Source organism: Glycine soja, chromosome 12 (assembly GCF_004193775.1).
Source record: "Glycine soja cultivar W05 chromosome 12, ASM419377v2, whole genome shotgun sequence".
Lineage (NCBI taxonomy): Eukaryota > Viridiplantae > Streptophyta > Magnoliopsida > Fabales > Fabaceae > Glycine > Glycine soja.
The window spans coordinates 35,025,543-35,051,932 of NC_041013.1; the positions used below are offsets into that span (position 1 = coordinate 35,025,543).

At 33.0% G+C, this 26,390-nt stretch overlaps 1 protein-coding gene across 7 annotated transcripts; it reads right to left on the reverse strand.

Moving 5' to 3' along the window:
* Nucleotides 1-318: 318 nt before the first annotated feature.
* On the reverse strand, nucleotides 319-17,901 carry LOC114380020 (germinal center kinase 1-like). Of its 7 annotated transcripts, none has more exons than XM_028338906.1 (21): nucleotides 17,798-17,901; nucleotides 17,103-17,248; nucleotides 11,303-11,359; nucleotides 7,529-7,556; nucleotides 7,311-7,433; nucleotides 5,359-5,470; nucleotides 5,181-5,218; nucleotides 5,013-5,066; nucleotides 4,864-4,932; nucleotides 4,610-4,726; nucleotides 4,417-4,485; nucleotides 3,999-4,078; nucleotides 3,544-3,672; nucleotides 3,194-3,470; nucleotides 2,731-2,820; nucleotides 2,452-2,622; nucleotides 1,992-2,119; nucleotides 1,772-1,904; nucleotides 1,148-1,272; nucleotides 879-1,046; nucleotides 319-595 (listed from the first exon to the last, which is right to left on the reverse strand). In XM_028338906.1, exons 2-21 carry the CDS (start codon nucleotides 17,195-17,197, stop codon nucleotides 556-558), a joined length of 2,103 nt encoding a protein of 700 aa, XP_028194707.1. In that variant the 5' UTR covers nucleotides 17,198-17,248; nucleotides 17,798-17,901; the 3' UTR covers nucleotides 319-555. The 7 variants fall into 7 exon arrangements, with proteins under 7 accessions (XP_028194707.1, XP_028194705.1, XP_028194706.1 ...); XM_028338904.1 differs by having other exon boundaries at nucleotides 1,772-1,916; XM_028338905.1 differs by having other exon boundaries at nucleotides 2,731-2,823.
* Nucleotides 17,902-26,390: the final 8,489 nt, after the last annotated feature.

Below are 26,390 nucleotides of genomic sequence, written 5' to 3' on the forward strand. Positions count from 1 at the left end.
GAACTATGTCAAAAACAAAATTGAAAATCGAAATTTGAATTTTATGATGGTTAAAAACAAAATTTAAAAATGATAAGGACACATATTTTTTAAATGATGACATATAAAACATTGTCATGTGATTGTCACATAACCATGTCATACTAGTTTAGATAACAAATCCTGTGGTACCACATTAGTAAATAACAAAACCAACATGTCACTTGACTCTAGGAATAAACGGTACAGATTAAAAAACACAGAAACTCTCAAAATATCAATTCAGAAGCAGATGAGTTTTCCTAATCAGCAAAAACAAAAAATAATTCACGAGTTGGCTCATCCTTTAAAAATGCAAAGATGCATCTATTAGTAAATAGGAATCAATGTATTATGGTACAATTTTGATGCAACTAAGCAAACACCACTAATTATACAATAATGGTGTCACTATCTCTATAAAGAAAATTTTATAAGGAAAACAAAAAATAAATATATTAATAACCACATATGTACATTTAATCAGAATAAATATAGAAACAAAAACTCCACGCAAAAATTAACTTCTGAGTCCGCTCAAGCTGGATTTAGATCCCGCGAGGTTTGGCCTTGCCATCTGTAAAACAAAAAGCATATTATTCACAAGCACATCTGATGCCACAGATAATGTAGAAGTACAAGGACAACGATGAAATAATTATTACTTTGATTAATAATGTATCTATTGTTACTTCTGTTTAAATAATTCTTATTAAAATGTCCTTTTTTATTATTCAATCTAATAGTTTAAAGAAACTATAGAAAAAATATTTAAAAAGGAGTGACAATAGACACATAAAAGTAGCAACAGACACTACTTTTATATTAATAAATCAGTGTAAACGATAACTTCCACAAACCTTGATAGAAGAAATCTTGCAAGAGGGCTTAAATTGCTATTTGAATGGACTTCCTTGTTTTGTTTCTTGTTATCAGACTCTGCATTTCGGGTTTCTTCAGATGACTTTGTCTTGCTGAATATTTGGCCAGCAAGTTCTTGCAGGTCCTTAAATGAAGATTCCTTTGAACTGCACAAATTGTTTTTCTAGGAGTAAGGAATTAAGATTGATGATATACACATTTAATTTCCTCTCACATGTTCCATGATGAAGGTTAGTAGAGTGCAAACCTTGCCAACTGCTGAAGCAACTTTTTGACAAAAACATCACAGGATTGGGGCTTTGTACTCTCCATGTTTACAAGAGCATTGATAACAATTTGCACTATTGACCCATCTGGATCATCAGCAATGGCCTACAAAATAAACACAAACATACTGTAACAAAATTCATAAATTATAGAATCTATTCTGCCTATAATTAAGTTGCTACTTCTCATTTACTAGGGACAAATCCACCCATTCATCCCAGAGATACATCTTGAGATGCTGCTGGTTATTTAATTGCCTTTTCCTTTTGTATTTTCCTTCTTTTTCCAGAATGCACTAGTGTCTATGAGTTCAAAAAATCATCATGTAGGATTAATAATCATTTTAATCTTTTTCAGAAAATTCAATGGTGCATCATAGTCTTGCTGCATTTCAGCAGAAATTAGTATTTCCAATATATGTACCAAAAATTCAGGATATGGTCCAAATAAAATAATTATATCTATAACAATTCTAATAGTGGAGCCCTTCAACGATCCCAACATCATTCAGCACAGTGCAAGCAGCTCTATTTGGTATCACAAACTTATTTTAAACAAGAAAAAGCCAAAATACAATTAAAATAAAATATGTGCTTGAATTCACCTCTTTTAATGAAGGAATAAGCAAAACGGATAGCGGCACAGAGGATGAGATTATTTTGGCACTTTCTTCATCATCAATAGAATAATGTGATCTTGAAAATGCCTTTGGTGCATCAAAATATTCACGAGATGGTCTGAAAAAAATACTGCTTGAAAAATCAAAATCACTTTTTTATATAATCAATATTTACCGATTACCAACATTATGGCAATGGAAGTACCTTGAAGAATCAGAGCTGCTTGACATTTGATCTCTCTTGCTATCCTGTACATCATTGTTGAGTTTTCCCAGTGCAAATCTCTCCCGGACATTCACTTTCCTTAATCCGCCTTGGATAGCAGCCTTTGCCTACAAAGAAAAATAGGCACAAAAATTATTTTAAAGATAAGAAATTCCTATATAACCAAGTAATAGAATTAGTTCCAAAGTAATCACAAACATGTCTTCCAATAGTAAAATGTAAATCAACATAATTAAATAAAGGTACCTTAAAAGTACTTAAAATGTAAGGCTAACTTGTGAAATATGTAAAATGGTAGAATTAATAAATATATTATTGACTGTTCCCCCATAAAAAAATATCACTGAAACCCTACAAACAGCAAAGAGAATAAACAGCTTATCTTGCCCACAATTAGCATACAAGTGAAATTCACAGCTTAGATAAAAATAAATAGAACCTCAACAAGATTTGTAGCACTATCTTCCAGTGAGGCATTTGAATTTCTGCTATTAAGTCCCAGTCGGGACCTTGGTGTCTGTGGAGAATCAGAATCGTCATGCTGGCTATGCAAAACAACAACAGTTCCGCTAGTAGAAACATCTTCAAAAGAAGCATAGCTGCTGCTAGACTGTGTGACAATAAAATTCTTAATAAATAAATGCATTGAAGAGCAACAATAACTAACCAGGTTTGAAATATGAATTTAAAAAAAAAAAAATCAGAGCATTAAAAATACCTGGGAACTTTGGTCACGAAACATTGATGGCTGTGGTCCTTTTGGAGATCGAATAACAACAGTTCCTGATCCATTCCCAGAAAATTCATCCTGCTAAATTCAGGATTCACTATATCAAAGCATGTTCAAGTTTAAAATCAAGTTCAACCTAGTTCATGGGATTTTCATTAGACTTTTATATACTATTAGGTGAACTCTTTAAATGATTATTATACTGCTGTAGACATTTTAATTGTTGTTTATATGTTTGCTATGGGCAGCAAGAAGTAAAAAGAAAATTTATCAGCTTCAGATCAAAATATCTAAAAATACAGCTTGTTACAACTCACAGATAAGCATTTATCACAGATCCAATGTTTCAGAAACAAATGAAAAGTCTCCCACATTTCTTGTGTGGAGATATATCATTTAATTGAACTCAACATTTTTGGAAAGGAAAGACCAACATAGTGAGAGTAATTACATTTTCTAGGTGATTATCCGGATGTTCATCATGGTAGGGAACTCCAAGATCTTTTCCAAAAGAAGTTTCTAGCAACTCATTAAGTGCACTTTTATTTCCAGATTCCCCTTGATAGCCACTCTCTGGAATTTTTCTTTGGTTAAGCTGATGATCCGAAACTTCAGTTTTCTTATCTCTAAACTGAGGTGGCCGTGACACACTACGAAAGGTTCCAGTACCCTGTGATCCACCAATGCTGAAGTCCCATCCAGAACTTCTCAGGGTTTTACCTTGGCCACTGCAATTTAGAAATTGTCCATCAGAAAATTCACTTTAACATAAAAAGCAGTAACTAAACACTTGCAACCTACCTAGGCTGATTAGTTTCGTCACCCCTTAAATCTTTTGCAACCTTAATAGTATCAGATGCCTCCCCCATCCCCCTTGGGGCATTTCTAGGTGTTGTCTGATCTTCCTTTATTTGGTACTTTGGACGCTCCCTGTCATGAAAACACAAAGTATGAAATCAATCACAAGCTGCGAAATAACTGGATTTTTGTTATTTTCTGGTCATGCATAGTGTTCAAAGTGTATTGGCACAAGGGTTTCAATAGTTACTACAAACATCACATCTTATGTATCAACACAAGGGTTTCAATAGTTACTTCAAACATCACATCTTTTAAATTCAAATATATAAACTAATGATTAACAAATAAAAAGGAAAAAGAAGAAAAGAGGCGGGGGGGGGACTCAACAGACGAAGGAAAAAAAATGTAGATTTAAGTACATAAGATAAAGCAAGGTTGAAAGTAATAATTAGTACCTTATTCTCTCCAATAGCTTTGGACTCTTCCTAGCATTCCGAATGAAACGATGTCTCAAAAGCTCCTTAGCACTTGGCCTCTGGAATTAAAGCCATTAAATGGGGGGAAAGTTAGGGAAGAGACCAACAGAAAGAGTCACCTTTGCTAGTTCCAATACAAGTTTAGTATAATAAGCTACTAACTAGTAAAATCTCATCAATACATTGCACTAGGTTGACAAATGACAGATACAAATTTCAATAGAACAAATCCAAATAAATACATATCCCACTACTTACTAATTAGGGTGCAAACTTAACACATGAATCCCAATATTTCTTATTATTATCCCCCCCAAATACATAGACACTGGTCAAACATACAGAGCAAGAAAGAAAAAGAAATGGTAGTGAGAGTAGGTAAAGCATAGACACTTGCCTCAGCAGGAACCTTCTTCAAGCACAATGAAACAAATTCTTTCATATAGCGAGAAAAGTGTTCATCTAGCTGCCCAAAACATCATCAAATGTTAACTCTTTAACTGGGGAAAAAATCTCATCAAAACTTTATGAAGTCAAAATACTTTGCAACTTGAAACATCAATTAATCTGATATTATAGAAACACAGAACTTGTGGTGGATTCTCTCGGGGTATGATGAAAAGCACTCTCATTGGATGAAGATCAGCAAGTGGAGGCTCCCCTTTTGCCATCTCAATCGCAGTAATGCCCAGAGACCAGATATCTGCCTGTATAAACAAGATACAGAGTGATGATTCTTAGGGGATAAAAACAAAAACAATAAAGGAACAGAGGATGAAAAGAAATATGTTAGGATGAACTCAGAAAGCATAATAAATGATTTGAGTAGTAACTATAAGATAACCTTCTCATTATATCCTTCTGAATTTTGAATAACCTCGGGTGCCATCCAAAACGGTGTTCCTACAAAGGTCTGCAGTTATTCAAACAATTAGCATATCCAGTTGAAATGAAGTGCACTAATCAATATTATCATTAATTAAATATGCTTACCTTTCTCCTTGATATAGTTCTTGTTAACTGTGCAGAAACACCAAAATCTGCAACCTGTAAGAAAGTCACAAAATGACAGAAATTCATATGCAAATGCATGTTAGTTCACGTATCAAATTATTTTGTACTGTTTTTTGAAGTCCTCTAGTCTTATAAAAATACACAAACCTTTACATCACCGTTATCAGTCAATAAAATGTTTGCAGCTGCAAAATTGATATGCAAATTCTGTGAATTTAGAGCTAATAAAAAAATTGAAGTCCACGATTATAAAAATTCTAATTATGGGAGGGGGGAAGCAGCTTCAAAGCACAGGAAAGACAATGGAGAGTGTCACTGTTGATACCTTTAATGTCTCTATGAATTTTTCCTTCATTATGAAGGTAATCAATTGCATGAAGCAAATCACGTAGAATGCAAGCTATTGACATTTCATCAAGTGGAGGACCTGATTGGAGCTGCAAAAGCACCATATAGCCATATTGAACATGAGCAAGAAAAAAAATATACAAGTAATAAAAAAATTAAAAAAAAAAATATGTATTGGGATTAAAGTTTAGGAAAAGAAGGAAAAACAGATATATAAAGACTTTGAATAATATTGCTCAAACACTAGAGAGATCAGCATCACTCAAAAAGATAACTCAACAAAATGATTAGAATGGTGAAGGTAAGATTTTTCTGGAAAGACGTACAGGGGAAATTCCCTAGCTACCAATTATTCACAACAAGAACTTAAACTTTCCCAAGTTTCTGTATTTGAAAGTTTCAAACCATGGGAATACTAATGAGATTCAATAAAAACTTTGAAATGATTACAAGGCTGGTCTGAGTCACAGCTAACACAAGTCACCATCAGAATGACCACTATAGGGAAGAATCATTGCAAGTAGGATTGTCGATAGGAAGATATTATAAACATCAACATTATAGTTATAGTAGGGTTAGGGTCATCGTTCCAATTCTCCCCATCCGTGTATGCTAGCATTCGAAAAACCAACAATAACACCAACTAAGAGAAGATTTTCATCAAAGATGAAGATTTAATAACAATATTTTGGGAAAAGGAAAAAGTCACCAAAAAAGTGAAGCATGGCAAAACAATAGGAAATAAAAGAGAAATAAAAACTACAGTGAATCATAAGGTAAAGACATCATGTAAGAGGAGTTCTAGATTTTAAGGAAGTTGGCAAAGGAATAATGGCAAGACTAGGTTACAAATGGTACCACTCAAATACCATGTTAAAGTTATAGTAGTTTTTAGGCAGACAAAAAAAAGAGGGGGGTAAGGAAGACTTGAAACAATATTTTACTACATTGGCATTATGTGTAATAATGTGATATAAAATTATGACCTAATAATTATTAGGTCAAGTACTAGAGTAGTATTACTAGTATAATCCAAAGCTTGCTGATACAAATAAGACTACTAAGCCTAATACTAGAAGGAAACAAATGAAGAAACATAATGAATAAGAAATACCCCCTAACTAAGATTGCTTCTTCACTTAGATGATTAATTCATTGATCCCAGAGTATATTCCTAAGATATTATAAATATATTATGGAGATATGATAAGATATTCTAAAATACTCGAGATATTTAGAGATATTCTAACAAAGTTAAAGGTGAATAATGACCATGTATATATATTTTTTTCTTTTGCATTGTGTGGGGGCCTAGGGATTAAAAATAAAATTAGTAAGTAAAAAGAAATGGGGACAAGGACATGAAATTCTTTTAGAAATTAGAACAAGCAATAAACAAGCATAACAAATGTGAGGAAAGGATTAGAACAAAGTTGTGAGTAAATAAACACAAGTGTAGTTGGAGACTCAAACAAAACCAACAAACATCAATCAACAAAGATATTTGGTACCATGCATAAAGGAATTATAATTTAAACCAAACTCAATTCTTCATTGAAATATGAACATCATACTCTAATTTTTAACATTTATCTGGTCCACTAGAACAATGGGGTAGCCTATCACCCTCTCATAAATCCCAACCCTCCCAATTAGAACCGAACCTTGGACGTCCAAGACAAAGTGTAGCAAGTCCCTAACTGTTGTGGCCTCCCCTTAGGGGCATTCTAGGCATACTTTTAATGTTTATGTGTAATTATGAAGAAGTACCCAGATTTTCTACTCAGCAATTGTACTTTAACAATTCAACGCATGAAAAATTTCAAGAACAAGCAAGGGATGTTTTATTAATGGAGGCAACTTCTGAAGAAGATCAACGTTATTTTCAGGCATTGAACATATAGAAGCAAGTCAATAGAAGTAACCTACTAGATCAGCAACAGAGCCTCCAGCCATGTATTCCATTATTATCCAAAGTTTAGTTTGATTAAGAAAGGAACCATAATACTCAGTAATGTATGGAGATCGACATTGCGACAGAACAGAAATTTCCTGGAAAAAAAAAATTAATTGAAGAAATAACATTAAACATTTGGTAAAAGGTGCCTATTGTAAAGTAGTAGTAATCTGTAAGATTCTATGTATACCTTCTGAATGTCCTCAATTTCATCCTCTCTGCAGACAGTGGAAAAGAAAGAAGAGGAATGTTTTTTTTAGATACAGAAAGAGGAACGTTACAAAGTAACCCAAAGCAACAATTGCATCAGAATTATGAGTTCAACAAGGCAATAAAATGTAGATAAGAATGGCAACATTCTACAAAGAGACAAAATCTAAGTTAAATACTTAACATATATGAGAAGGTCCACTTGGTTTTGCTACAATGTGTGCTACTTCCCTATACTATTAAATGGATGAAATGCATGTCACTAAAAAAAATAAAAAATAAAAAATCTCTTTTCAGTTAATAATGTTCAGCTTTTAAATGGAAAACAAAAAATTAAATGGATGTTACCCCTATTCTTCTAATCAAATGGAGAACAAAAATTAAATGGATGTTGCCCGCACATCCTTATAAGATTGTTGGCAACTTCTTGCATTGGGTGGAATGTAAATCACATGCATATAAATAAAGTTACCCTAACAGAGTCCAATGTTACCAAAAAGAATAGTATTTAACGCCTACAGTTACTGTGAACATGGACCAATATATGCACTTGTGTAGAGTAAGTGTCATCCTTGCAATAGGTGGTGGTTCAACAACAATTTTCCAATACTTTGTGTTAGAGATCTAAAATCATTCATTTGTCTTTACATAAAAATTTAGCTTTTGGGATAGTTGGTGCATGACATGGTATCTTATTTGGGCCACTTGTAAATGTCCAATCCTGTAAAATTTACATTCCAAATTCCTAATCCTGAGCTTAGGGGTGAGTTAAGATCTCACATTGGCTAGATGTATGCCCAAAGTACTCCGTATAACAATGACTTGGCCACTTGGGTAATCCTCTCCTTTGAGTTAGCTTTTAGGATTGTCATAACCAGTTCATTCCCAGTTCAAATAAAAACAAGAAAATATGGTTTCTCTCAAAGATATTTTCAATTTTTGTTTTCTGGTTCCCATGGGTATCCTCCGAAAAAAATCGTGTTCGAGTCATGGTTGGGCACTAAACGGGGACACCTATTCCAATGGAGATTCAAACCATGGTCTGTCACATTGTGGGTGACTAGATAAAGTATGTGAAATGGTCATAGATAAAGTATGTGAATCTAATCATATAAGTAATGATCCATCACCCACATAACTGGAAAACAACAAGTAATTTTTCAGTTTTTCGGACTAACAAATTTGATTAATGATATTGAACACAGGACCATGGAGAAAACTCATCTAATAAATGCTCCTATTAATTGTACCAAAATTGAGTGAAATTAAGTGGAGTGGATAGATCAATACAGCTGCAGGATTCCATACTTCTTTTACAAAGAACATATTAAGAAGGCAGTCAGCATTTATAGAAGGCAGGCACATGTTGTATAGTGCGTTGATTGCAAATTAGGTAATAGATGAAGCTAGAAGATGTCACAAACCTTGCATGGTTTTCAAAGTGGATTATGAGAAGGCGTATGACTCTGTTAGCTGGAATTTTCTGATTTACATGATGAGTCGTATGGGATTTTGCACCAAATGGATCAGGTGGATGGAGGGATGCCTAAAGTCAGCATCAATTTCAGTGTTGGTCAATGGAAGCCCTTCAACAGAGTTCTTGCCTCAGAGAGGACTCAGGCAAGGAGATCCTCTATCACCTCTCCTGTTTAACATAATTGCGGAGGCATTGAATGGAATTATGACTTAGGCGCTAGAGAAGGGGTTGTACAAGGGATTTTTGTGTGGCAAAAACAAGGTGGAAATTAGTCTCCTTCAATATGTGGATGATACTATCTTCTTTGGAGAAGCATCAATGGCAAATGTTAGAGCTATCAAAGCAATATTGAGGGTTTTTGAGCTAGCCTCGGGTCTCAAAATCAATTTTGCTAAAAGTGGATTTGGAGCTTTCAGGGCGACGGAGACATGGCAAAGTGAGGCTGTTGATTATCTCAATTGTAGCTTGTTGACACTCCCTTTCACATACCTTGGTGTTCCTATTGGAGCAAATCCGAGAAGATATCAGACATGGGATCCTATTATCTCTAAGTGTGAGAGAAAATTAGTGAAGTGGAAACAGAGAAACCTGTCGTTCGGGGGGAGAGTGACTCTTCTAAAATCAGTGCAAACATCTATTCCTATTTTCTTTCTCTCTTTTTACTGGGTTCCTCATAAGGTGGTGGATGAGTTAGTAAGAATTCAGAGGAATTTTCTATGGAGTGGTGATCAGCAGCAGAGGAAAATAGCATGGGTCAAATGGAAGACGGTATGCATGCCAAAGGAAGCAGGGGGCCTAGGAGTCAAAGACATTAATTCCTTTAACTTATCTTTACTGGGTAAGTGGAATTGGAACCTATTTCAGCGACCGGGGGAGTTGTGGGCTAGGGTGCTGGACTCGAAATATGGTGGTTGGAGGGGCTTGAGCGATGCAACTAGAGCAAAGACAAAATCTATATGGTGGAGGGACCTAAAGCTTGTGTTTCAACACCCACAACATGGTGTGCTAATCAACAACTCAACATTATGGAAGGTGGGTTGTGGGGACAGGTTTAAATTTTGGGAGGACGCATGGATGGGTGGGGAAGAATCGCTGCTAGCAAGATACCCCAGGTTGTATAGAATATCTTCACAGCAAAATCAGTATATACAGCATATGGGGGTCTTCAGAGATACAGGGTGGGAATGGGATTTCAGATGGAGGAGACCGTTGTTCGATAATGAAGTAGATATGGCAGCATCTTTCCTAAGAGAGGTCGAGTGTCTCAGGATTCAGGCTCAGCAAGGCGACCAGTGGGTGTGGAAGGCAGATTCGAGTGGGCAATACACAGCCAAATCAGCCTATTGTGTTCTACGGGACGAGCTGATTGATGGGAACCTGGATGGAGCTTTTGAGGAACTGTGGAAGCTTAAGATTCCCTCAAAAATTACAGTATTCGATTGGAGACTCATAAGAGATAGGCTACCGACAAGGTCAAATTTGCGGAGGAGGCAAATTGAGGTAGATGATCCAAGGTGCCCTTTCTACAGATCCGAGGAGGAAAGTGCATCACATTTATTCTTTCATTGTAATAGGATATCTCCAGTTTGGTGGGAATCATTGTCGTGGGTGAATTTGACGGGGGCTTTCCCAAAGCACCCAAGGCAACATTTTCTTTACCACATTCACGGAGCGTTAGAGGGAAAGAGGGCTAGTAGACGGAAATGGTGGTGGCTTGCATTGACTTGGACCATTTGGAAGAAAGAAATGACATGATATTCTCCAATGGGACATTCAATGCTAACAGACTATTAGATGATGCACTTTTTTTGTTATGGACATGGCTCACACATTTGGAGAAGGATTTCAATATACATTTCAATCAATGGTCATCCAATATCAGAGCAGGATTCTCTAATAGTATAGGATAGGATCCTCAGACAAACTTTGTATTATCTTTATTCCCTCAGCATTGGTTCATCTACTGTATAGGGACCAATTCTGAGTTGTCTATTGTATTTTTTAGTACCTCTGGTACTCAATTAATATACTATTATTTTTTCTGATAAAAAAAAAACAAAGAACATATTAAGGAAGACAAGGAGAAACTGTTATTTTCCAGCGCAGTACTTGATATTTATTTCATAATTCTAATAAACAAACAATCGGAGATAATCTAGTGTAAGAGTGTTTTAATGTATTTTCAGATACCCTGTTATTATCAGTAAATGTACCAAATAAATACAAACAATCCTGCAGATCTTTGTATTTTGACATTGTTGAAAAGAATATACTTACGATTCTTCCAAATCAATCACTTTGATAGCAACTTCTTTGTTGAGCTCCTTGTCAAACCTGGGAAAAGAGAGTGCAACAAAGTGAGAAACAACTGATTATCCACGTATGACTTTAGGTAATGTTAATAAAAGTTATCCAGAGCAATAACCAGTTCCTTACACAAGGTTATTCACATTGCCAGCTAGGTAGCTTTATGGGAACTAGGACATGAGATGCCCAAAAAGACAGCAATAAATTTACTAGTATTAATTTGTAAGTGCACTACTTTGGCATTCATATGGATGTGACAAATCACTTCAAATCATAAAAATATTAAGACAAAGAATAGGGAAAGTCAACATAAGAACATTTTACAACTATGTAAGAGTTAATAACAAGTGACACTAAACAAAAAAGATCTACATCCTTAAAAATGACATTTACAATAATTTTCCAAATGAACCTTCCAATTAGTCATAACCTGCTTCTAAGTAACAAATATATGAAATTAGACTTGTCCTAAGAAATAACTAAACCCGAATTAATGTTGCATGAAACATCCCTACCTTAATTTTCTTTTCACATTAGTCTATTAAAATAACTTTATCAATCAATAGTAATAAAATTTCTGTCACCTTATTCGCAATTAAAAACAACCCAATCTAATATTACCCTACATTGGTAACAAACCATGTTAAAGATGCAAGGACAACAGATGCTTGAATAGTTAGTAATTCAGAATCAGTGCCTGATAAGTAAAGTGCACAGTTTCTCTTCTCTCTCTCTCTCTCTCTCTCTCTCTCTCTCTCTCTCTATCCTCTCAGTTCTATTTATTCTTCTCTCTTCCCTTCTCTCTTTTTGTTTCTTTCTCTTTTCCCACTTAAATTCTATATCAGTGCCACTAAACGTTCTTTCATTTCCTTTCTCCTTAAATATAGAATAGAACCCAGTCAGCAATGTTACACTCAATTTGAGTTGCAGAAACTGCCACTGAACATGAGAACCTTGATTTGAGAAACAAAACTGTAGGAATTAATAGAAGATATTGCAGTTTCCTATATTAGATGAATCAGAGATTTGATTTACTTTGTTTTAAAATAAGATCTTTATCATTGTTAGCTATTATTTGTTTCCTTTATTATTCCTTGTATCAAGGAACAGACCTTATTGTAATATTTCTATATAAGCAGTACTTTTACTGCCTGAATAAAATAAGAAAGTCTTTCCTATTACTTTCTACATTGTATCAGAGCTCTAGGTTTACCAATCTAGGGTTTTTCTCTCTCTTCCCTAATGGCAGCATGCCCTGATGGCAGCACCAACGACTTAGCCACCACAGCTTTCTTAGAAATAAGGACAGAAGAAGCACGACAAAGAGTCATGTTGAACAAGCCAGCCCTTGTTTTAGAAGCATAAGGTTCTGCCCTTGCTGCAAAGAACCTAAATGAAGAAGGGAAGAGAGATGAAAAAAAAATCTGACAGACCAAGATGCAATCATTGCAAGCGTCCATGGCATACACACGAAACTTTCCTTAGTGTCAATTCCAATTATACTTGGATTGTTGATTTCGGTGCTTCCGATCATATGACGGGAGAGTCTAGTTTCTTTGCTTCATATAGTCCTTGTGCAGGTAACCAAAAAATTAAGATTGCAGATGGCTCTTTTTCAGCCATTGCAGGAAAAGGTTGTGTTGTCATATCCCCAACACTCATTCTCCAAAATGTCTTGCATGTTCCTAACTTATCTTGTAACCTATTGTCTGTGAGTAAATTAGTTCCAGATATAAATTGTCTAGCTAATTTCTTTCGTTCTCATTGTGTGCTTAAGGATTTGTACTCGGGGAGGACGATTGGCAGTGCTAAGGAGAGTGGAGGACTCTACCTCCTTGAAGAGGTATGTGGATCAAGACAACAATTACAATCAATGAGTTCCTGTTTTGAATCAGTTTTTGTTTCAAATAATAATAAGGATATCATGTTATGACATTTTCGGTTAGGCCACCCAAGTTTTAGATATTTAAAACACATATTTCCCAAGTTGTTTGTTAATAAAGACCCTTCAATGCTTCATCATGAAATCTGTGAATTTGCAAAGCATCATCGTACTTTTTTTCCTGTGCAGTCTTATAATCCATCAAAACCATTTGCTATTATTCACAATGATGTTTGGGGTCCAAATAAAATAAGGACACTTTCCAACAAAAAATGGTTCATCATTTTTATAGATGACCAAATAAAATTGATTTTGCACCATTTTAAAGAAATTTCTGAAGATGAACAAGATGTCAGAAATTTCTTTAGAATGGTGCAAAATCAATTTCAAACTAATATACAAGTCTTCAGAAGTGATAATGGGAGGGAATATTTTAACACGATCCTAGGAAATTTTTTTCTTGAAAATGGGATTGTCCATCATAGTTCTTGTGCTAATACACCCCAACAAAATAGGATTGCGGAGAGAAAAAATAAACACCTTTTAGAGGTGGCTAGGGCTTTACTCTTTTCTACTAAAGTTCCCAAATATCTATGGGGTGAGGCTCTTTTGACAGCTGCATATTTAATTAACCGCATGCCTTCCAAAGTTTTACAATTTCAAACTCCTTTGCATGTTTTTAAAGAGTATTTCCCTATGGCATGCGTTTCAGCTGATTTACCATTAAAAATATTTGGTTGTACTGCTTTTGTTCATGAACATAAGCAGATCGGAAAACTTGACCCACGTGCAATGAAGTGTGTTTTCATTGGTTACTTTCCAACCCAAAAAGGATATAAATGTTTTGATCCAAAATCAAAAAAAAAAAATCGTAAGTATGGATGTTACTTTCTTTGAGAACCAACCTTTTTATAATGACATTCATCTTCATGGGGGGAGATCAAAGGAAGATTATTTTGAAAATATAATTCTTTTAAATGATGTCCTTATTTCACAAGATTCTGAAACTTGCATTGCTGCACCGAAACAAAAAGGCCAAGATTCATTAGTTGAACCCACTCTCATAATGAGTGAGGTCCTTGCTGAATCCAGGGCTACATCTTCAAAGCAAAAATATAACAAACAATCTTTGGATACTGGAAATAAAGAAGAATTAACCTTAATGCCACAACATGATAATTCTTGTAAGGAAATAGCAAACAAGCTCATTGATTGTCACCGAATTTGGAAAGGAAAGGTTTACATGAGGAGAAACAAGGAAGTTGTAGATGCACAAACTCTCCAGCATAACCATGAGTCTGAACCGAGGGAGAATTTAATTAGTGGTACAGGTAAACCTTCTTCTTCTAACTCCAATGATCAAGATAACCCTTCTGAAATGAATATACCCATAGCTCTTAGAAAAGGAGTTAGATCTTGTACTAAGCATCCTCTATCCAAATTTGTGTCATATTCAAATTTATCTTCATCTTTTGTTGTGTTTACCTCCTGGTAGTCTTGTGTATAAGTTCCAAAAAATATACAGGAAGCTATAAAGGTTCCGAAGTGGAAGGAAGCTATCCTTGTGGAGATGAGAGCTCTTGAGAAGAACCAGACTTGGAGTGTTATGCCTTTGCCAACTGGAAAGAATACTGTGGGTGTTCACCGTCAAGTATAACTCTGATGGTTCAGTGGAAAGATACAAGGCACGATTGGTGGCTAAGGGATTCACTCAGATATAGACTACTCAGAGACCTTTTCCCCGGTCGCAAAGTTAAACATGGTTAGAATTCTCCTATCACTTGCAACAAACTTGGATTGGCCTTTGCACCAATTAGATGTTAAAAATGCATTCCTCAATGGCGACTTGGAGGAAGAGATATACATGAATAGTCCTCCTGGCTTCGAACACAGATTTGGGACAAAGGTTTGTAAACTAGAAAAGTCTCTTTATGGACTCAAGCAGTCTCCAAGGGCATGGTTCGAAACATTTACCCAATCGGTTAAAAAACAAGGATATTCTCAAGGCCAAGCAGATCATACCTTATTTACAAAATTTTCTTCTAAAGGAAAAATAGCTGCACTAGTCTATGTTGACAACATCATCCTCACTGGAGATGATGAAGTGGAATTGGCTAGGCTAAAAAAGAACTTGGCAGCAGAATTTGAGATCAAGGACTTGGGATCCTTAAGGTACTTTTTTGGCATGGAGGTTGCTCGCTCAAAAAGGGGAATTGTTGTTTCACAACAGAAGTATATTCTAGACCTCTTGGAAGAAACGGGAATGAGTGATTGTAGACTAGCAGATACCCCCATGGATCCCAATGGGAAACTTTGGGAAAAAGGAAGTGTTTTTGTTGATGTTGGAAGATACCAAAGGTTAGTTGGCAAATTGATTTACTTGTCTCATACCCGACCTGACATTGCTTTTTCAATGAGTGTTGTGAGTCAGTTTATGCACTTTCCTTATGAAGAACACCTTGAGGCAGTCCCGAATTTTGAGCTACTTAAAAAGCAATCCTGGAAAAGGTTTTTTTTTTTAAGAAAAATAGTGAAAGGAATGTTGCTGTTTTCACTGATGCAGATTGGGCAGGGTCTGTTACAGACAGAAAATCTACTTCAGGATATTGCACCTATGTGTGGGGAAATCTAGTGACTTGGAGAAGCAAAAAACAAGGTGTTGTTGCCAGAAGCAGTGCAGAAGCTGAATTTAGAGCAATGGCCCAAGGGATTTGTGAAGGATTGTGGATTTATAGAGTCTTAGAAGAACTCAAGATGACAATAGAACTCCCATTGAAGTTGTACTATGACAGCAAGGCTGCAATAAGCATAGCTCACAATCCTGTTCAGCATGATAGAACGAAGCACATTGAGATTGATCGCCACTTTATAAAGGAGAAATTGTATGCTGGAAATATTTGCTTGCCATTTGTGGCTTCCAATCAGCAAACAGCTGACATCTTGACCAAGAGCCTAGCAAGACCCATTTTTGAGCATTTAACAAGCAAGTTGGGCATTATGGATATCTATGCACCAACTTGAGGGGGGTTGTAGGAATTAATAGAAGATATTGAAGTTTCCTATATTAGATGAATCAGAGATTTGATTTACTTTGTTTTAAAATAAGATCTTTATCATTATTAGCTATTATTTATTTCCTTTATTATTCCTTGAATCAAGGAACAGACTTATTTGTAATATTTCTAAATAAGCAGTACTTTTACTGCCTGAATCAAATAAGAAAGTCTTCCCTATTACTTTCTATAAAAACTATCTTTAATACTACTGTAAGTTAACATGTAAGAAAGATATGGTTCAATTTTCAAACTTTGAAATAATAAGCCAATAGAATCATGTCCAAGCATGAAGTCATCCTCCATTGCAATGGGTTCACAGAAATTATCAGATCATCAGAATCAACCAGCAATTGAATATTTAGCAGTCAAAAGAGATCTAGTGTAGCTTGTACATCAAGAACACCTAAATGTTAAACAAAACAAAATGTTAAGTGGTTCAATATTTATGCCTCAATTTCCAAATTTTGGAGAATAAAATTCAAACAATAAGTATGGCATTCATAAAATTCAAATATCAATAACAAGATACAACATTAATACTAAGGTTTCCTAACCTACTCAACTCTTCATAAAAAAATAAACCCTTTATTTACCTTATCATCAAATACAGATGCCAACACAATACATTCTGTTATCCTTCACTATCAAATGAGCAAGTAAAGAATGAGTAAAAAGCATAAGATTTGTATAAAAAAAACAAAAAATTAATCATATTCCACCTGCAGAAGCAACAAGACAGAAAGCCTCACACTAAGAAGCACGCCCTTCAACTCAAATTCAATTTCTCAGGGCACATTACAATAAGCTCAAATGTCCAAAATCAAACACTTACCCTTTATACACGTCGCCAAATGATCCCTGCCCAATGAGCTCCAATGAACTAAACCTTGCCCCTGCAGCCTCAGCCAGACCTGCTATGTCAGCCATTCTCAGGAGCAACCCTTCAGAACCCTCACACACTGCACATTACACAATCATCTGAAAAAAGACACCAAACATCACACTTGAGAGTTGACACAAACAGCACATTCTCATTACCTCATATCAACCAAATCAAACCCAAACACACACCCCAACTATTCACTTTCAAAAATGACAGCAATAATCAATCAAAATCAATAAAAAGACAAAAAAAGAAAAATCAAAGCCAACCCCACTACCCCAAGTAAACCAAACTTCAAGGGGGGACCAAAAAACCAAAAATTTGTAAAAACAAAAAGACAAAACAGGCAATAGCAATCCGAAAAGTAACTCAATGCAGCAAAACACTGCACTTGGACTCAAAGCAAAGTAAAAGAGAAAGATGGGGTGTGCGTGAGGGTGTATGTGTGTGTGTGATAAAAAAAAGTTAGGTGGAAGTGCGATGCTACTGAAGTGACCACGCAACAGAATTGAATGCACGAGGGCACTGAGCGAAAACGAAAGGAAAGCGAAACAGCAACAGCAACAGCACCAACGTCGCATGAATGAAGAAGATTTTGTTCGAATCGTAGAGGAACAGGAATAGGAATAAGAACGGAAACTCACCAAGAGCAAGAAGATGAATTCCAAGTTGGGGCTTTGCTTCGTTCCACAGAGGAATCGAACGCCAAGTATGCTGTGTCAGTGTTTGTCTGTTTAATAGAAATGAAATGTCTTGACTGTCTTATTCCCTACTTCTAGTATTAATAATTAATAATTGATTAATTAATTCATTTTAGAGTCTTCTCCCTTATTTGTATTATTAATTAGTTAATTAATTTTGTTATAAATGAATTAATTATTAATTAATGAATTATTAATTATTTTTTGCCTCCTAAAACTATTCATAATTGTCTGTGTCGAAAATTTCTATCTGTCATACGGTGCGTTTTGGTTTTTTTTTATAAAAAGAAAACATATTGACCAGAAGTCTAGAAGTACAAGACATGTTTTGTAGTACTTTTTTTATTATTATTATTATGTTTTGTGAAGGTGAAAAAGTCACTGCTCCTTAAAAATATAAAGTATTCACGTTAGTATTTGAAATTAATAACATTCTAAATAAATTCCTCAATTTTCTAGTTATTATATTTAAGTATCTAACTTTAACTATTTATTATCATTTTGATATTTGAATGTGTTAATATTATAACTTAAGTCATACATTTTTATTATTTTGAATTATAGTGATTAATAATTTTTTATTTTCAAAAAAAAAAAATTGGTCTTGTTAGTTTTAGGTTCAAAGATTAACGTGACATATTATAGGAATCACAATAATCTTTTATTCTTTTATTTTATGAGGAAAAAAAGATTAATTATACACCTATTCTTTTATTTTATGAGGAAAAAAAAGATTAATCATACATCAATAATGTAAAATATTTTTATTCAATTTCAACATATTTTATATAATAAATTTTTTTATTTTTTTAATAATTATCTTAAAATTCATATTAAAAATAAATTGTGATTAGATGACAATATAAAATATTTTTATACATTGTCATTATGTAATCATTACATTCTTGTATTATACACTTTTAATAATTATTGCAATTTAAGTTGAACCTTTTTAAACAAAAATTTTAGATTTTGAAAAACAATATTTATTGCATTTATAATAGAATTTATATAAATAAATAAAATAATTTTTTTATATGATATTTCTTATTGCATTTATTCAATAAAATATATAATTAAATTTTATTATATTATTAAATATGATATTTATTAAATTGCAATAAAAATAATAGTAGATATTTATTAAATAATTATTACAAAAAAAATACTTGAATATATACATATATATTTAATATTAAAAAAATATTTTATAAAATAAAATTTTTAAAAAAGATTTTTCTAAACTGGGTAAAAAAAATGCATACTTGAAGAATCTTTAGAAGAGTGAACAACATTTGATAATCTATCAAAGTCTCATCAACTTACAAACTTGATATAAGATAACAATACTTCAAGGATAATATAATATATATATATATATATATATATATATATATATATATATATATATATGTGGATGGTCCGTAAGTGTATTTGAAGGAGGGATTAAATTTTTTTTACATAATTATTTAAATAAAATTTAACAAAAAGTTATTATTAATTTTACATATAAAATTAAAGATAGGATACATTAGTAGAAGAAAATTAAGCAAAAAATTAAATCAAAAAACTTTTTTTTTCTTTTTTTTCTTATATATACACTCAACGGATCTTGAAGAAGGGGGGCAATGGTACCTACTTGCATCCTCCCATCATGTTTGTGTGTGTGTTTTGGGGGACGGGATTACTTGTGCCTTATTTTTAATTGGAGTATTTTAGCAACTTACACCAAAATCTTTAGACAAAAAACAAATTACTCTTTTTTATATTCGTAAAAATTAGATACATATACTAGGAGATTTACAATGCTCATACTCTGCTGAACTAACTAAGCATGACCTCTTTGATCACTCCTTTGTTATAATAAATTTATTTTGAGGATATTGTGCTAACTTATTTATATCAAAAAAATTAAAAATCTCATTTCTTCCTCTTATCCCATTAATTTTTGTTTCCACTCTCATCACATATTTCTCTCTCATCTCTTAATCACTTATATTTCTTTCTTTTCTCATTATTGATTTCTCTTTTCTGTCCTATCTCATTCATGTCATTTTTAGCTCCTCCAAAGTTTATCATCAAGATATTAACGTAAGAAATTCAATGTCTGGTTGAATCAATGGTTAAAGAACATGAAAACTTGTAACTCTTCAAGAATATTGTTTTGCACTAATGATAAAGAGAACAAGATCATAGTTGCCAAGAACATATTGAATTCTACTTTATAAAAGAAAAAGTAATTTTATGAGATAATTTAATCGGAGTAATAATTTAGACATTTTATTGATGAAGATGAATTGTATTGGCGGTGGAAAGCATGCAAAGAGACTTCAAAGATGTTGATACAAGCTTTTGAAATATGAAAAGTTATAGAAAATTATTGAACAACATATATCATTTTAAAATTTAATTATGCATAAAGAATTATTCTATAACACTAGAATAATTTTGTTGAGTGTGAAGTTAGATACTTGAGTGATAGCTAACTTGTTCCTTTTTCAAGTTAAGGAGAACCTATTTTAGGATCTCTTTTGTATTTTAACTCATATTCATCATTTTCTATTATTAATGAGGTCTTGGGATTTGAGATACCTAGGCAACATAGTTTTTTAACCATGTTCTTAATATGGAAGCTTTAACTTATTTTTCTCATGATTTCATTTTAACACACCTAGGCAAGGTCTTTGTTAAAAACTGTTTGTAAAAGTTGTTTTAAGCTTTTGGACAATCTTTTAAAGATATTGTTTCCTAAGTCCATTGTAAAATCTATTTTAGAAAAAATATCATTATTCTGAAAATTATTTTAAGTTTACATGCATACACTATTCAACCCCTTCTTCTAATCTGTTTCGGATATTTCCAATTTATTAATAAATGTTAATCTTTGTATGAAAACAATAGTTTCTTGATATATCTCATATCATAAAAATCTTACTTTGGTGTGAAAGATTTTCATTTTCTTTCCATATACTTCTAGACCATTTTCTCTTATTATTTCTACCAATTTATTAAGGTGATTATTATGTTGGTTTATTCCTTTTGGAAAACAAGAATGTCATCAAATATACTAAAGTAAATTATGTGTATTAATTAAATATATCATTCATAATATTTTGAAATTCACTAGGGAAATTTTTAAGTCTTTGTGACATTGTATTCCATTCATATAGACCAACAAAAGGGACTATAAATGTATTTTTGTATTTATTTTCCTTTATTATCGAGATTTGATAATATCTTGATTGTATGTCAAATTTTGAAAAGATTATGCATCATATAATCATTTCATTCAACTAGACATAATGAGGATTATGTATATTATCCATTTTAGTACATTTACTAAAATGTCTAGATTTAATAACTTATCTTAGGTCTTTCTAGCTCACATGAATTCATAGCATAAAATTTTGTGCAACTCCATTAAGATTTACTAACCTAATTAATTCCATATCTAAGTATATTGAATTTCTTGTAGCTCATCAAGAATATTGTCTTATACTAATGGTAAAGTACAAGATTATAGTTGTAAACCACATATTGAATTCTACTTTATAATAAGAAATGTAATATATAGGATAATTTAATAGAAGTAACTTATAAAATAAAGATAAAAAAAGTTTTATTGATGAAGGGAAGTTGTTTTGATTGCCGAAAGAAAACACATGCTTAAAAAATGTTGATACAAACTCTTGAAATGCAAAAGGATATAAAAAATTATTGAATAGAACATTTTGAAATTTTGTAATGCATAAAGAATTTATATTTTAATAACAACATAATTGTGTTAAGCAAGATGCTAGAACATAAGTGATCTAACATCTTTTTCCTTTTTAGAGTTTTGGAATAACCTATTTTAGGATCCATATATATATATATATATGCATAAGTTTTCATTATTAATGAGGTCAAAAATAGGAAGAAAGTAAGTTATTAAAAGAAAGTTAACACAAGAAATCAAGTAATGTTATCACTAAATTGGAAGGATAACAAGTAACATTGCCAGTGATATCAAGTAACTATGAAAAATAAGTCACTAATACTAAATAGGTTTTTCCTTCAACACAACTTGTTGAAAGAATGTATTGGTTCAGTCGTTGTAGTAGTACTATCCTACTAGTACACGTATTTTCAATAACTATGAGATTTAAGGGACCAAACTATAATTTTAAAAAGTTAGATATATTTATAACAATCATTTAAAACAAGTTTAACTTATTCAATTTATTTTTTTTCAGTGATTGAATTCCCTAATTTTTGTATGACCTTTGTTTTCCCTATTTCACCACCACCTTTAGGATTCCTACAAGAAAGCAGGGTGTTCCTCCCTCTCTAACTTCTTGTCTTGTAGTTGATGGAGGCCCATTGTTAAACCCTTAACCTCCATTAGCATTCATCCATTTTCCCTCTCTTACCTAATTGATGGAGGACCCCAATTTACCTCATTTTCTTTTTTATGGTGATAGTGGTTGGTGTAAAAAGATTCAAAATGAATACGACTTCCAAGTGGGGAAACCCAATGGCACAAGAATGGTAAGACCAAAGCAGTGACGGTGAATTGGGAAACAAAAAGGTTGCAAGAAGATTCAAGTGTTGTACACTAATTTCGGGAAGAATAGAAAACTTGAAAAGACCAACTAGGTGGTGCACTAGTACATGATTTCCTTTTCCCTTAACTTCCTTGTGACCTTCTTTCTTTCCTTATTTCACCCTACTGTTTAGTGTTGATAATGTAAAGCAAGGCCTTCTTCCCTATTCATATTTGTTTTCTCCTTAAATGATGAATGCTCTCTGTTGAATTTTTAACTTCTATTTGCATCATTATTCATTGATCTTCATTCGATGTGACAATAATGGTTTGTCAATCTTTTCTGTGGTGAATCATTTGTGGTTTCACTCCATTGTAAGGTATTTTGAATTGATTGTAAGGTTGTACAACCTTTGGAGAAGAATAATCATTTGTATGATGACCTTTTTCCATTTTGTGGTCATTTATTTTCACCCTTTAATGGTTTTTTCTGACTTTGTAAGTATCTTATTATTCTGCAATTTAGAAAACAATTTGTGGACCATAAAAAGGTTAACATTGTAAACTTTTTGTTATATATTTTTTGTTGTTGAACTTAGTTGTTGAGTAGTGTTGTAGAATTGTGACATCTAAGGCTTTGTTATTGTATTTTTTTTTTCATATTGGCAATTACCTTTGATATTAATATGGCCTTTGAGGTTTGTAAACTTTTTATTATATTTTTTCCACAAGAATATAAAAACATGAGGATAATCTCTTTGGATGGTGAAAGGTACGATTTGACCACTCTAGACTATCACTCGAAATAAATATGGACGATGTTTCTACTCCATCAAGATGAGTCTTTTGAAATCATATTCTATAAAAGGACTCTTCAATATGAATTTTGGAAGGAATGATAGTCCAACATATCTGAATCCTTGGAGGCAAATGACTTATTATCATCAAAGATCATTCTGGTAGAGTTCAATGCATCTCTTGACAAAACTGTCAGATGAAATAACACCACCCAAACAATCAACAACTAATACTTCCTCTAACTAATTTGAAGTTATGAGAAACAAGGTATGGTTAGTTATCAAACTCTCACAACAAAAAGGTACATTCTTTAACTTAGCTTATTATTATGGTTTATTCATATATCTAAGTGTGTTGGTTAAGCATCCAATGAACCTATCGTCCAAAAGAACTTAACTATTACATTGCACTTCATAAAGCATGTTACATCCAATGTATGAACAATTACACATTTATTAGTCACATATTTCAATTCCTTTAATATGTTTTTTTTTGTGAGACGAGCTCTTTTTAGTTAAGTCAAGAGCAATGCTCTTTGTTGAGTAATTTATGGCAACTAATCATACACTCTTAATCTACCAAAACACTTCACGTGCCACTCAACATTTTGAATTGAAAACCTCCTCGCATTCTCTTAGAAAAACCACAAATAGTTGATTATTTCCAAGACCCATTTTATCGATTATTTACTTGAAATAGTCGACTACCTACGAAATTGGAAATTTCCATATGCGAGATAGTCAATTATTTACTTGAAATAGTCTACTATTTGTGTTGGATGAAGTTTACAACTTCAAGAATGCATGAAATAGTCAATTATTTGCAAACAAAATCGACTAAGTGCGAATAGCGAGCACTTATGCACACACAAAACACATATATAAAATGCTCATTTCATACAAGTCTTGTTACCAAACAAACACATACCAAACTAGACATACATAAACACCATAAAACCAAAAAAGAAACAAGACATAAAATTAAATCTACATACACACGCATGCATATGCATGTTATACTAGATAACCTTCATCTAGAATGCATGACATGATATTTGGTTAAGTTGATTGCACTTGTATTGTCACATCTCAAGGGAATGTGATCAAGGTAGATACCAAAATCCTCTTGTTGTTGCTTCATCCAAAGGAACAAAACAACTACCAAAAGCAACATATTCAACCTCAGCTATAGATAAAGCCACACAAGTTTGTTTCTTAGAGTGCCACGAAACCAAAGTTCTCCTAAGCAAAGGACTTGTTCCACTAGTAGCCTTTCTATCTACCTTACATCCTGCATAATCTAAATTGGAATACCCAAATAAGCTAATAGATGCACCCTTAGAATACCACAGTCCTACTTTTAATGCACCCTTAATGTACATAAGAATCCTCTTTAAAACCACTAAATGAGATTCCTTAGGATTAGCTTGAAATCTAGCATATACACAAACATTATGCATAATATCACGATGACTAGGAGTTAGATATAATAGTGAGCCAATTATACCTTTATATCTTGATTCATATACATGTTTAGCTTTTTCATCAAGGTAGCATGAGGTCAACATAGGTGTTGATGACTCTTTAGACTTCTTCATACCGAACTTCTTAAGTTAATACAATACTTGGATTGGTTGATGAAGATACCACTTTCTAACTGTTTTATTTGGAGTACTATGAAGTAGAATAACTCCCCCATCATGGACATTTCAAACACTCCCTTCATGGTCTTAGCAAAGTCTTTACATAAAGCATCATTAGTAGCACCAAATATAATGTCATCATATATATTTGAACTAGTAATATGTCATTTCTAGTTTTCTTAATGAGCAAGGTTGTGTCAACTTTACCTCTTTCAAACTTTTGTTCAAGTAAGAAATTACTCAACCTTTCATATCAAGACCAATGGGCTTGCTTAAGTCCATAAATTGCTTTCTTTAGTTTGTATAAAAGATTAGGAAAGCCATAATCAATAAATCCAGGGGGTTGAGAAACATAGACTTCCTCTTTTATGTATCCATCCAAAAATGTACTTTTGGCATCCATTTGGAAAAGCAATCCACTAAGGAAGCAAAAGCTAAAAGGAGTCTTATGGCCTCAAGTCTTGCAATAGGGTCATAAGTCTAATCATAACAATAGCTTCTTCTTGTCTATAACCTTTGGCTACTAAACAAGCTTTGTTTTTGGTTATAAAACCAGTTTTATAAATTTCATTTCTAAATACCCATTTAGTTCCAATTACTTGTTGAGCATTAGTTTTTGGCACAAGATCCCAAACTTCATTTCTTTTAAATTGATTTAACTCTTCTTGCATTGCCAATAACCAATGTTCATCAAGTAAATCTTATTCAATAGATTTTGGCTCTACATGGGATACAAAAGCCACATATCTACAACAATTATTAAAAGAGCTATGAGTGGTTACCCCTTTGTTTATATCACCTATTATGTTGCGAAGTGATAAGTCCCTAGAGGTTCTCCATTCTTTGGGAAACTCCTTGCAAATTGTTGACTTGTATCAACATTTTGCTTCTTTAATATCAATGGTCTAGTCTCCTCAAGATTGCTAGATCCTTCAAGATTTCTTGTATAATCACCATCTAGATCTTCCATTGACTCATGAGTTTTGTTCTCATGATCACTCAATTCATCAAAAGCAAATGTATAGATTCTTCAAATACTAAGTTTTTTCTATTGAAAAATCTATATGCTTTTCTTCATCGACTTTTGAATCAAACTTGCCCAAGTTATTTTTTCCATTATTCAAAACAAAGCATTTGCTTCCAAAGACCCTTAACTGCAATATATTAGGCTTTCTTCCTTTGTAAGGCTCATAAGGTGTGGATTTCAAAATAGGGCTTATTAAAACCCTATTGAGAACATAGCAAGTTATACTTATGGCATCCGACCAAAAATACTTTGGTAAGTTGGTTTCATTTAACATATATAGTTCTTGCTAGTTCTTGCAAAACCCAATTTTTTTCTCTCTACAACCCCATTTTGTTTTGGAGTTCTAGGAGTAGAAAAAATTATGTGAAATCTCATTTTTCTTCACAAAAGGTTTTAAAATCTTCATTTTGGAATTCTCCTCCTTGATCACTTCTCAAGGTCTTATTTGAATAACTTTTGCAAGTTTCTTGAAAGCTTTAAAAAATCACTTTTTAGAGTAAGAAAAAGAGTCCATGTAAATCTTGAGTAATCATTACCAATAACA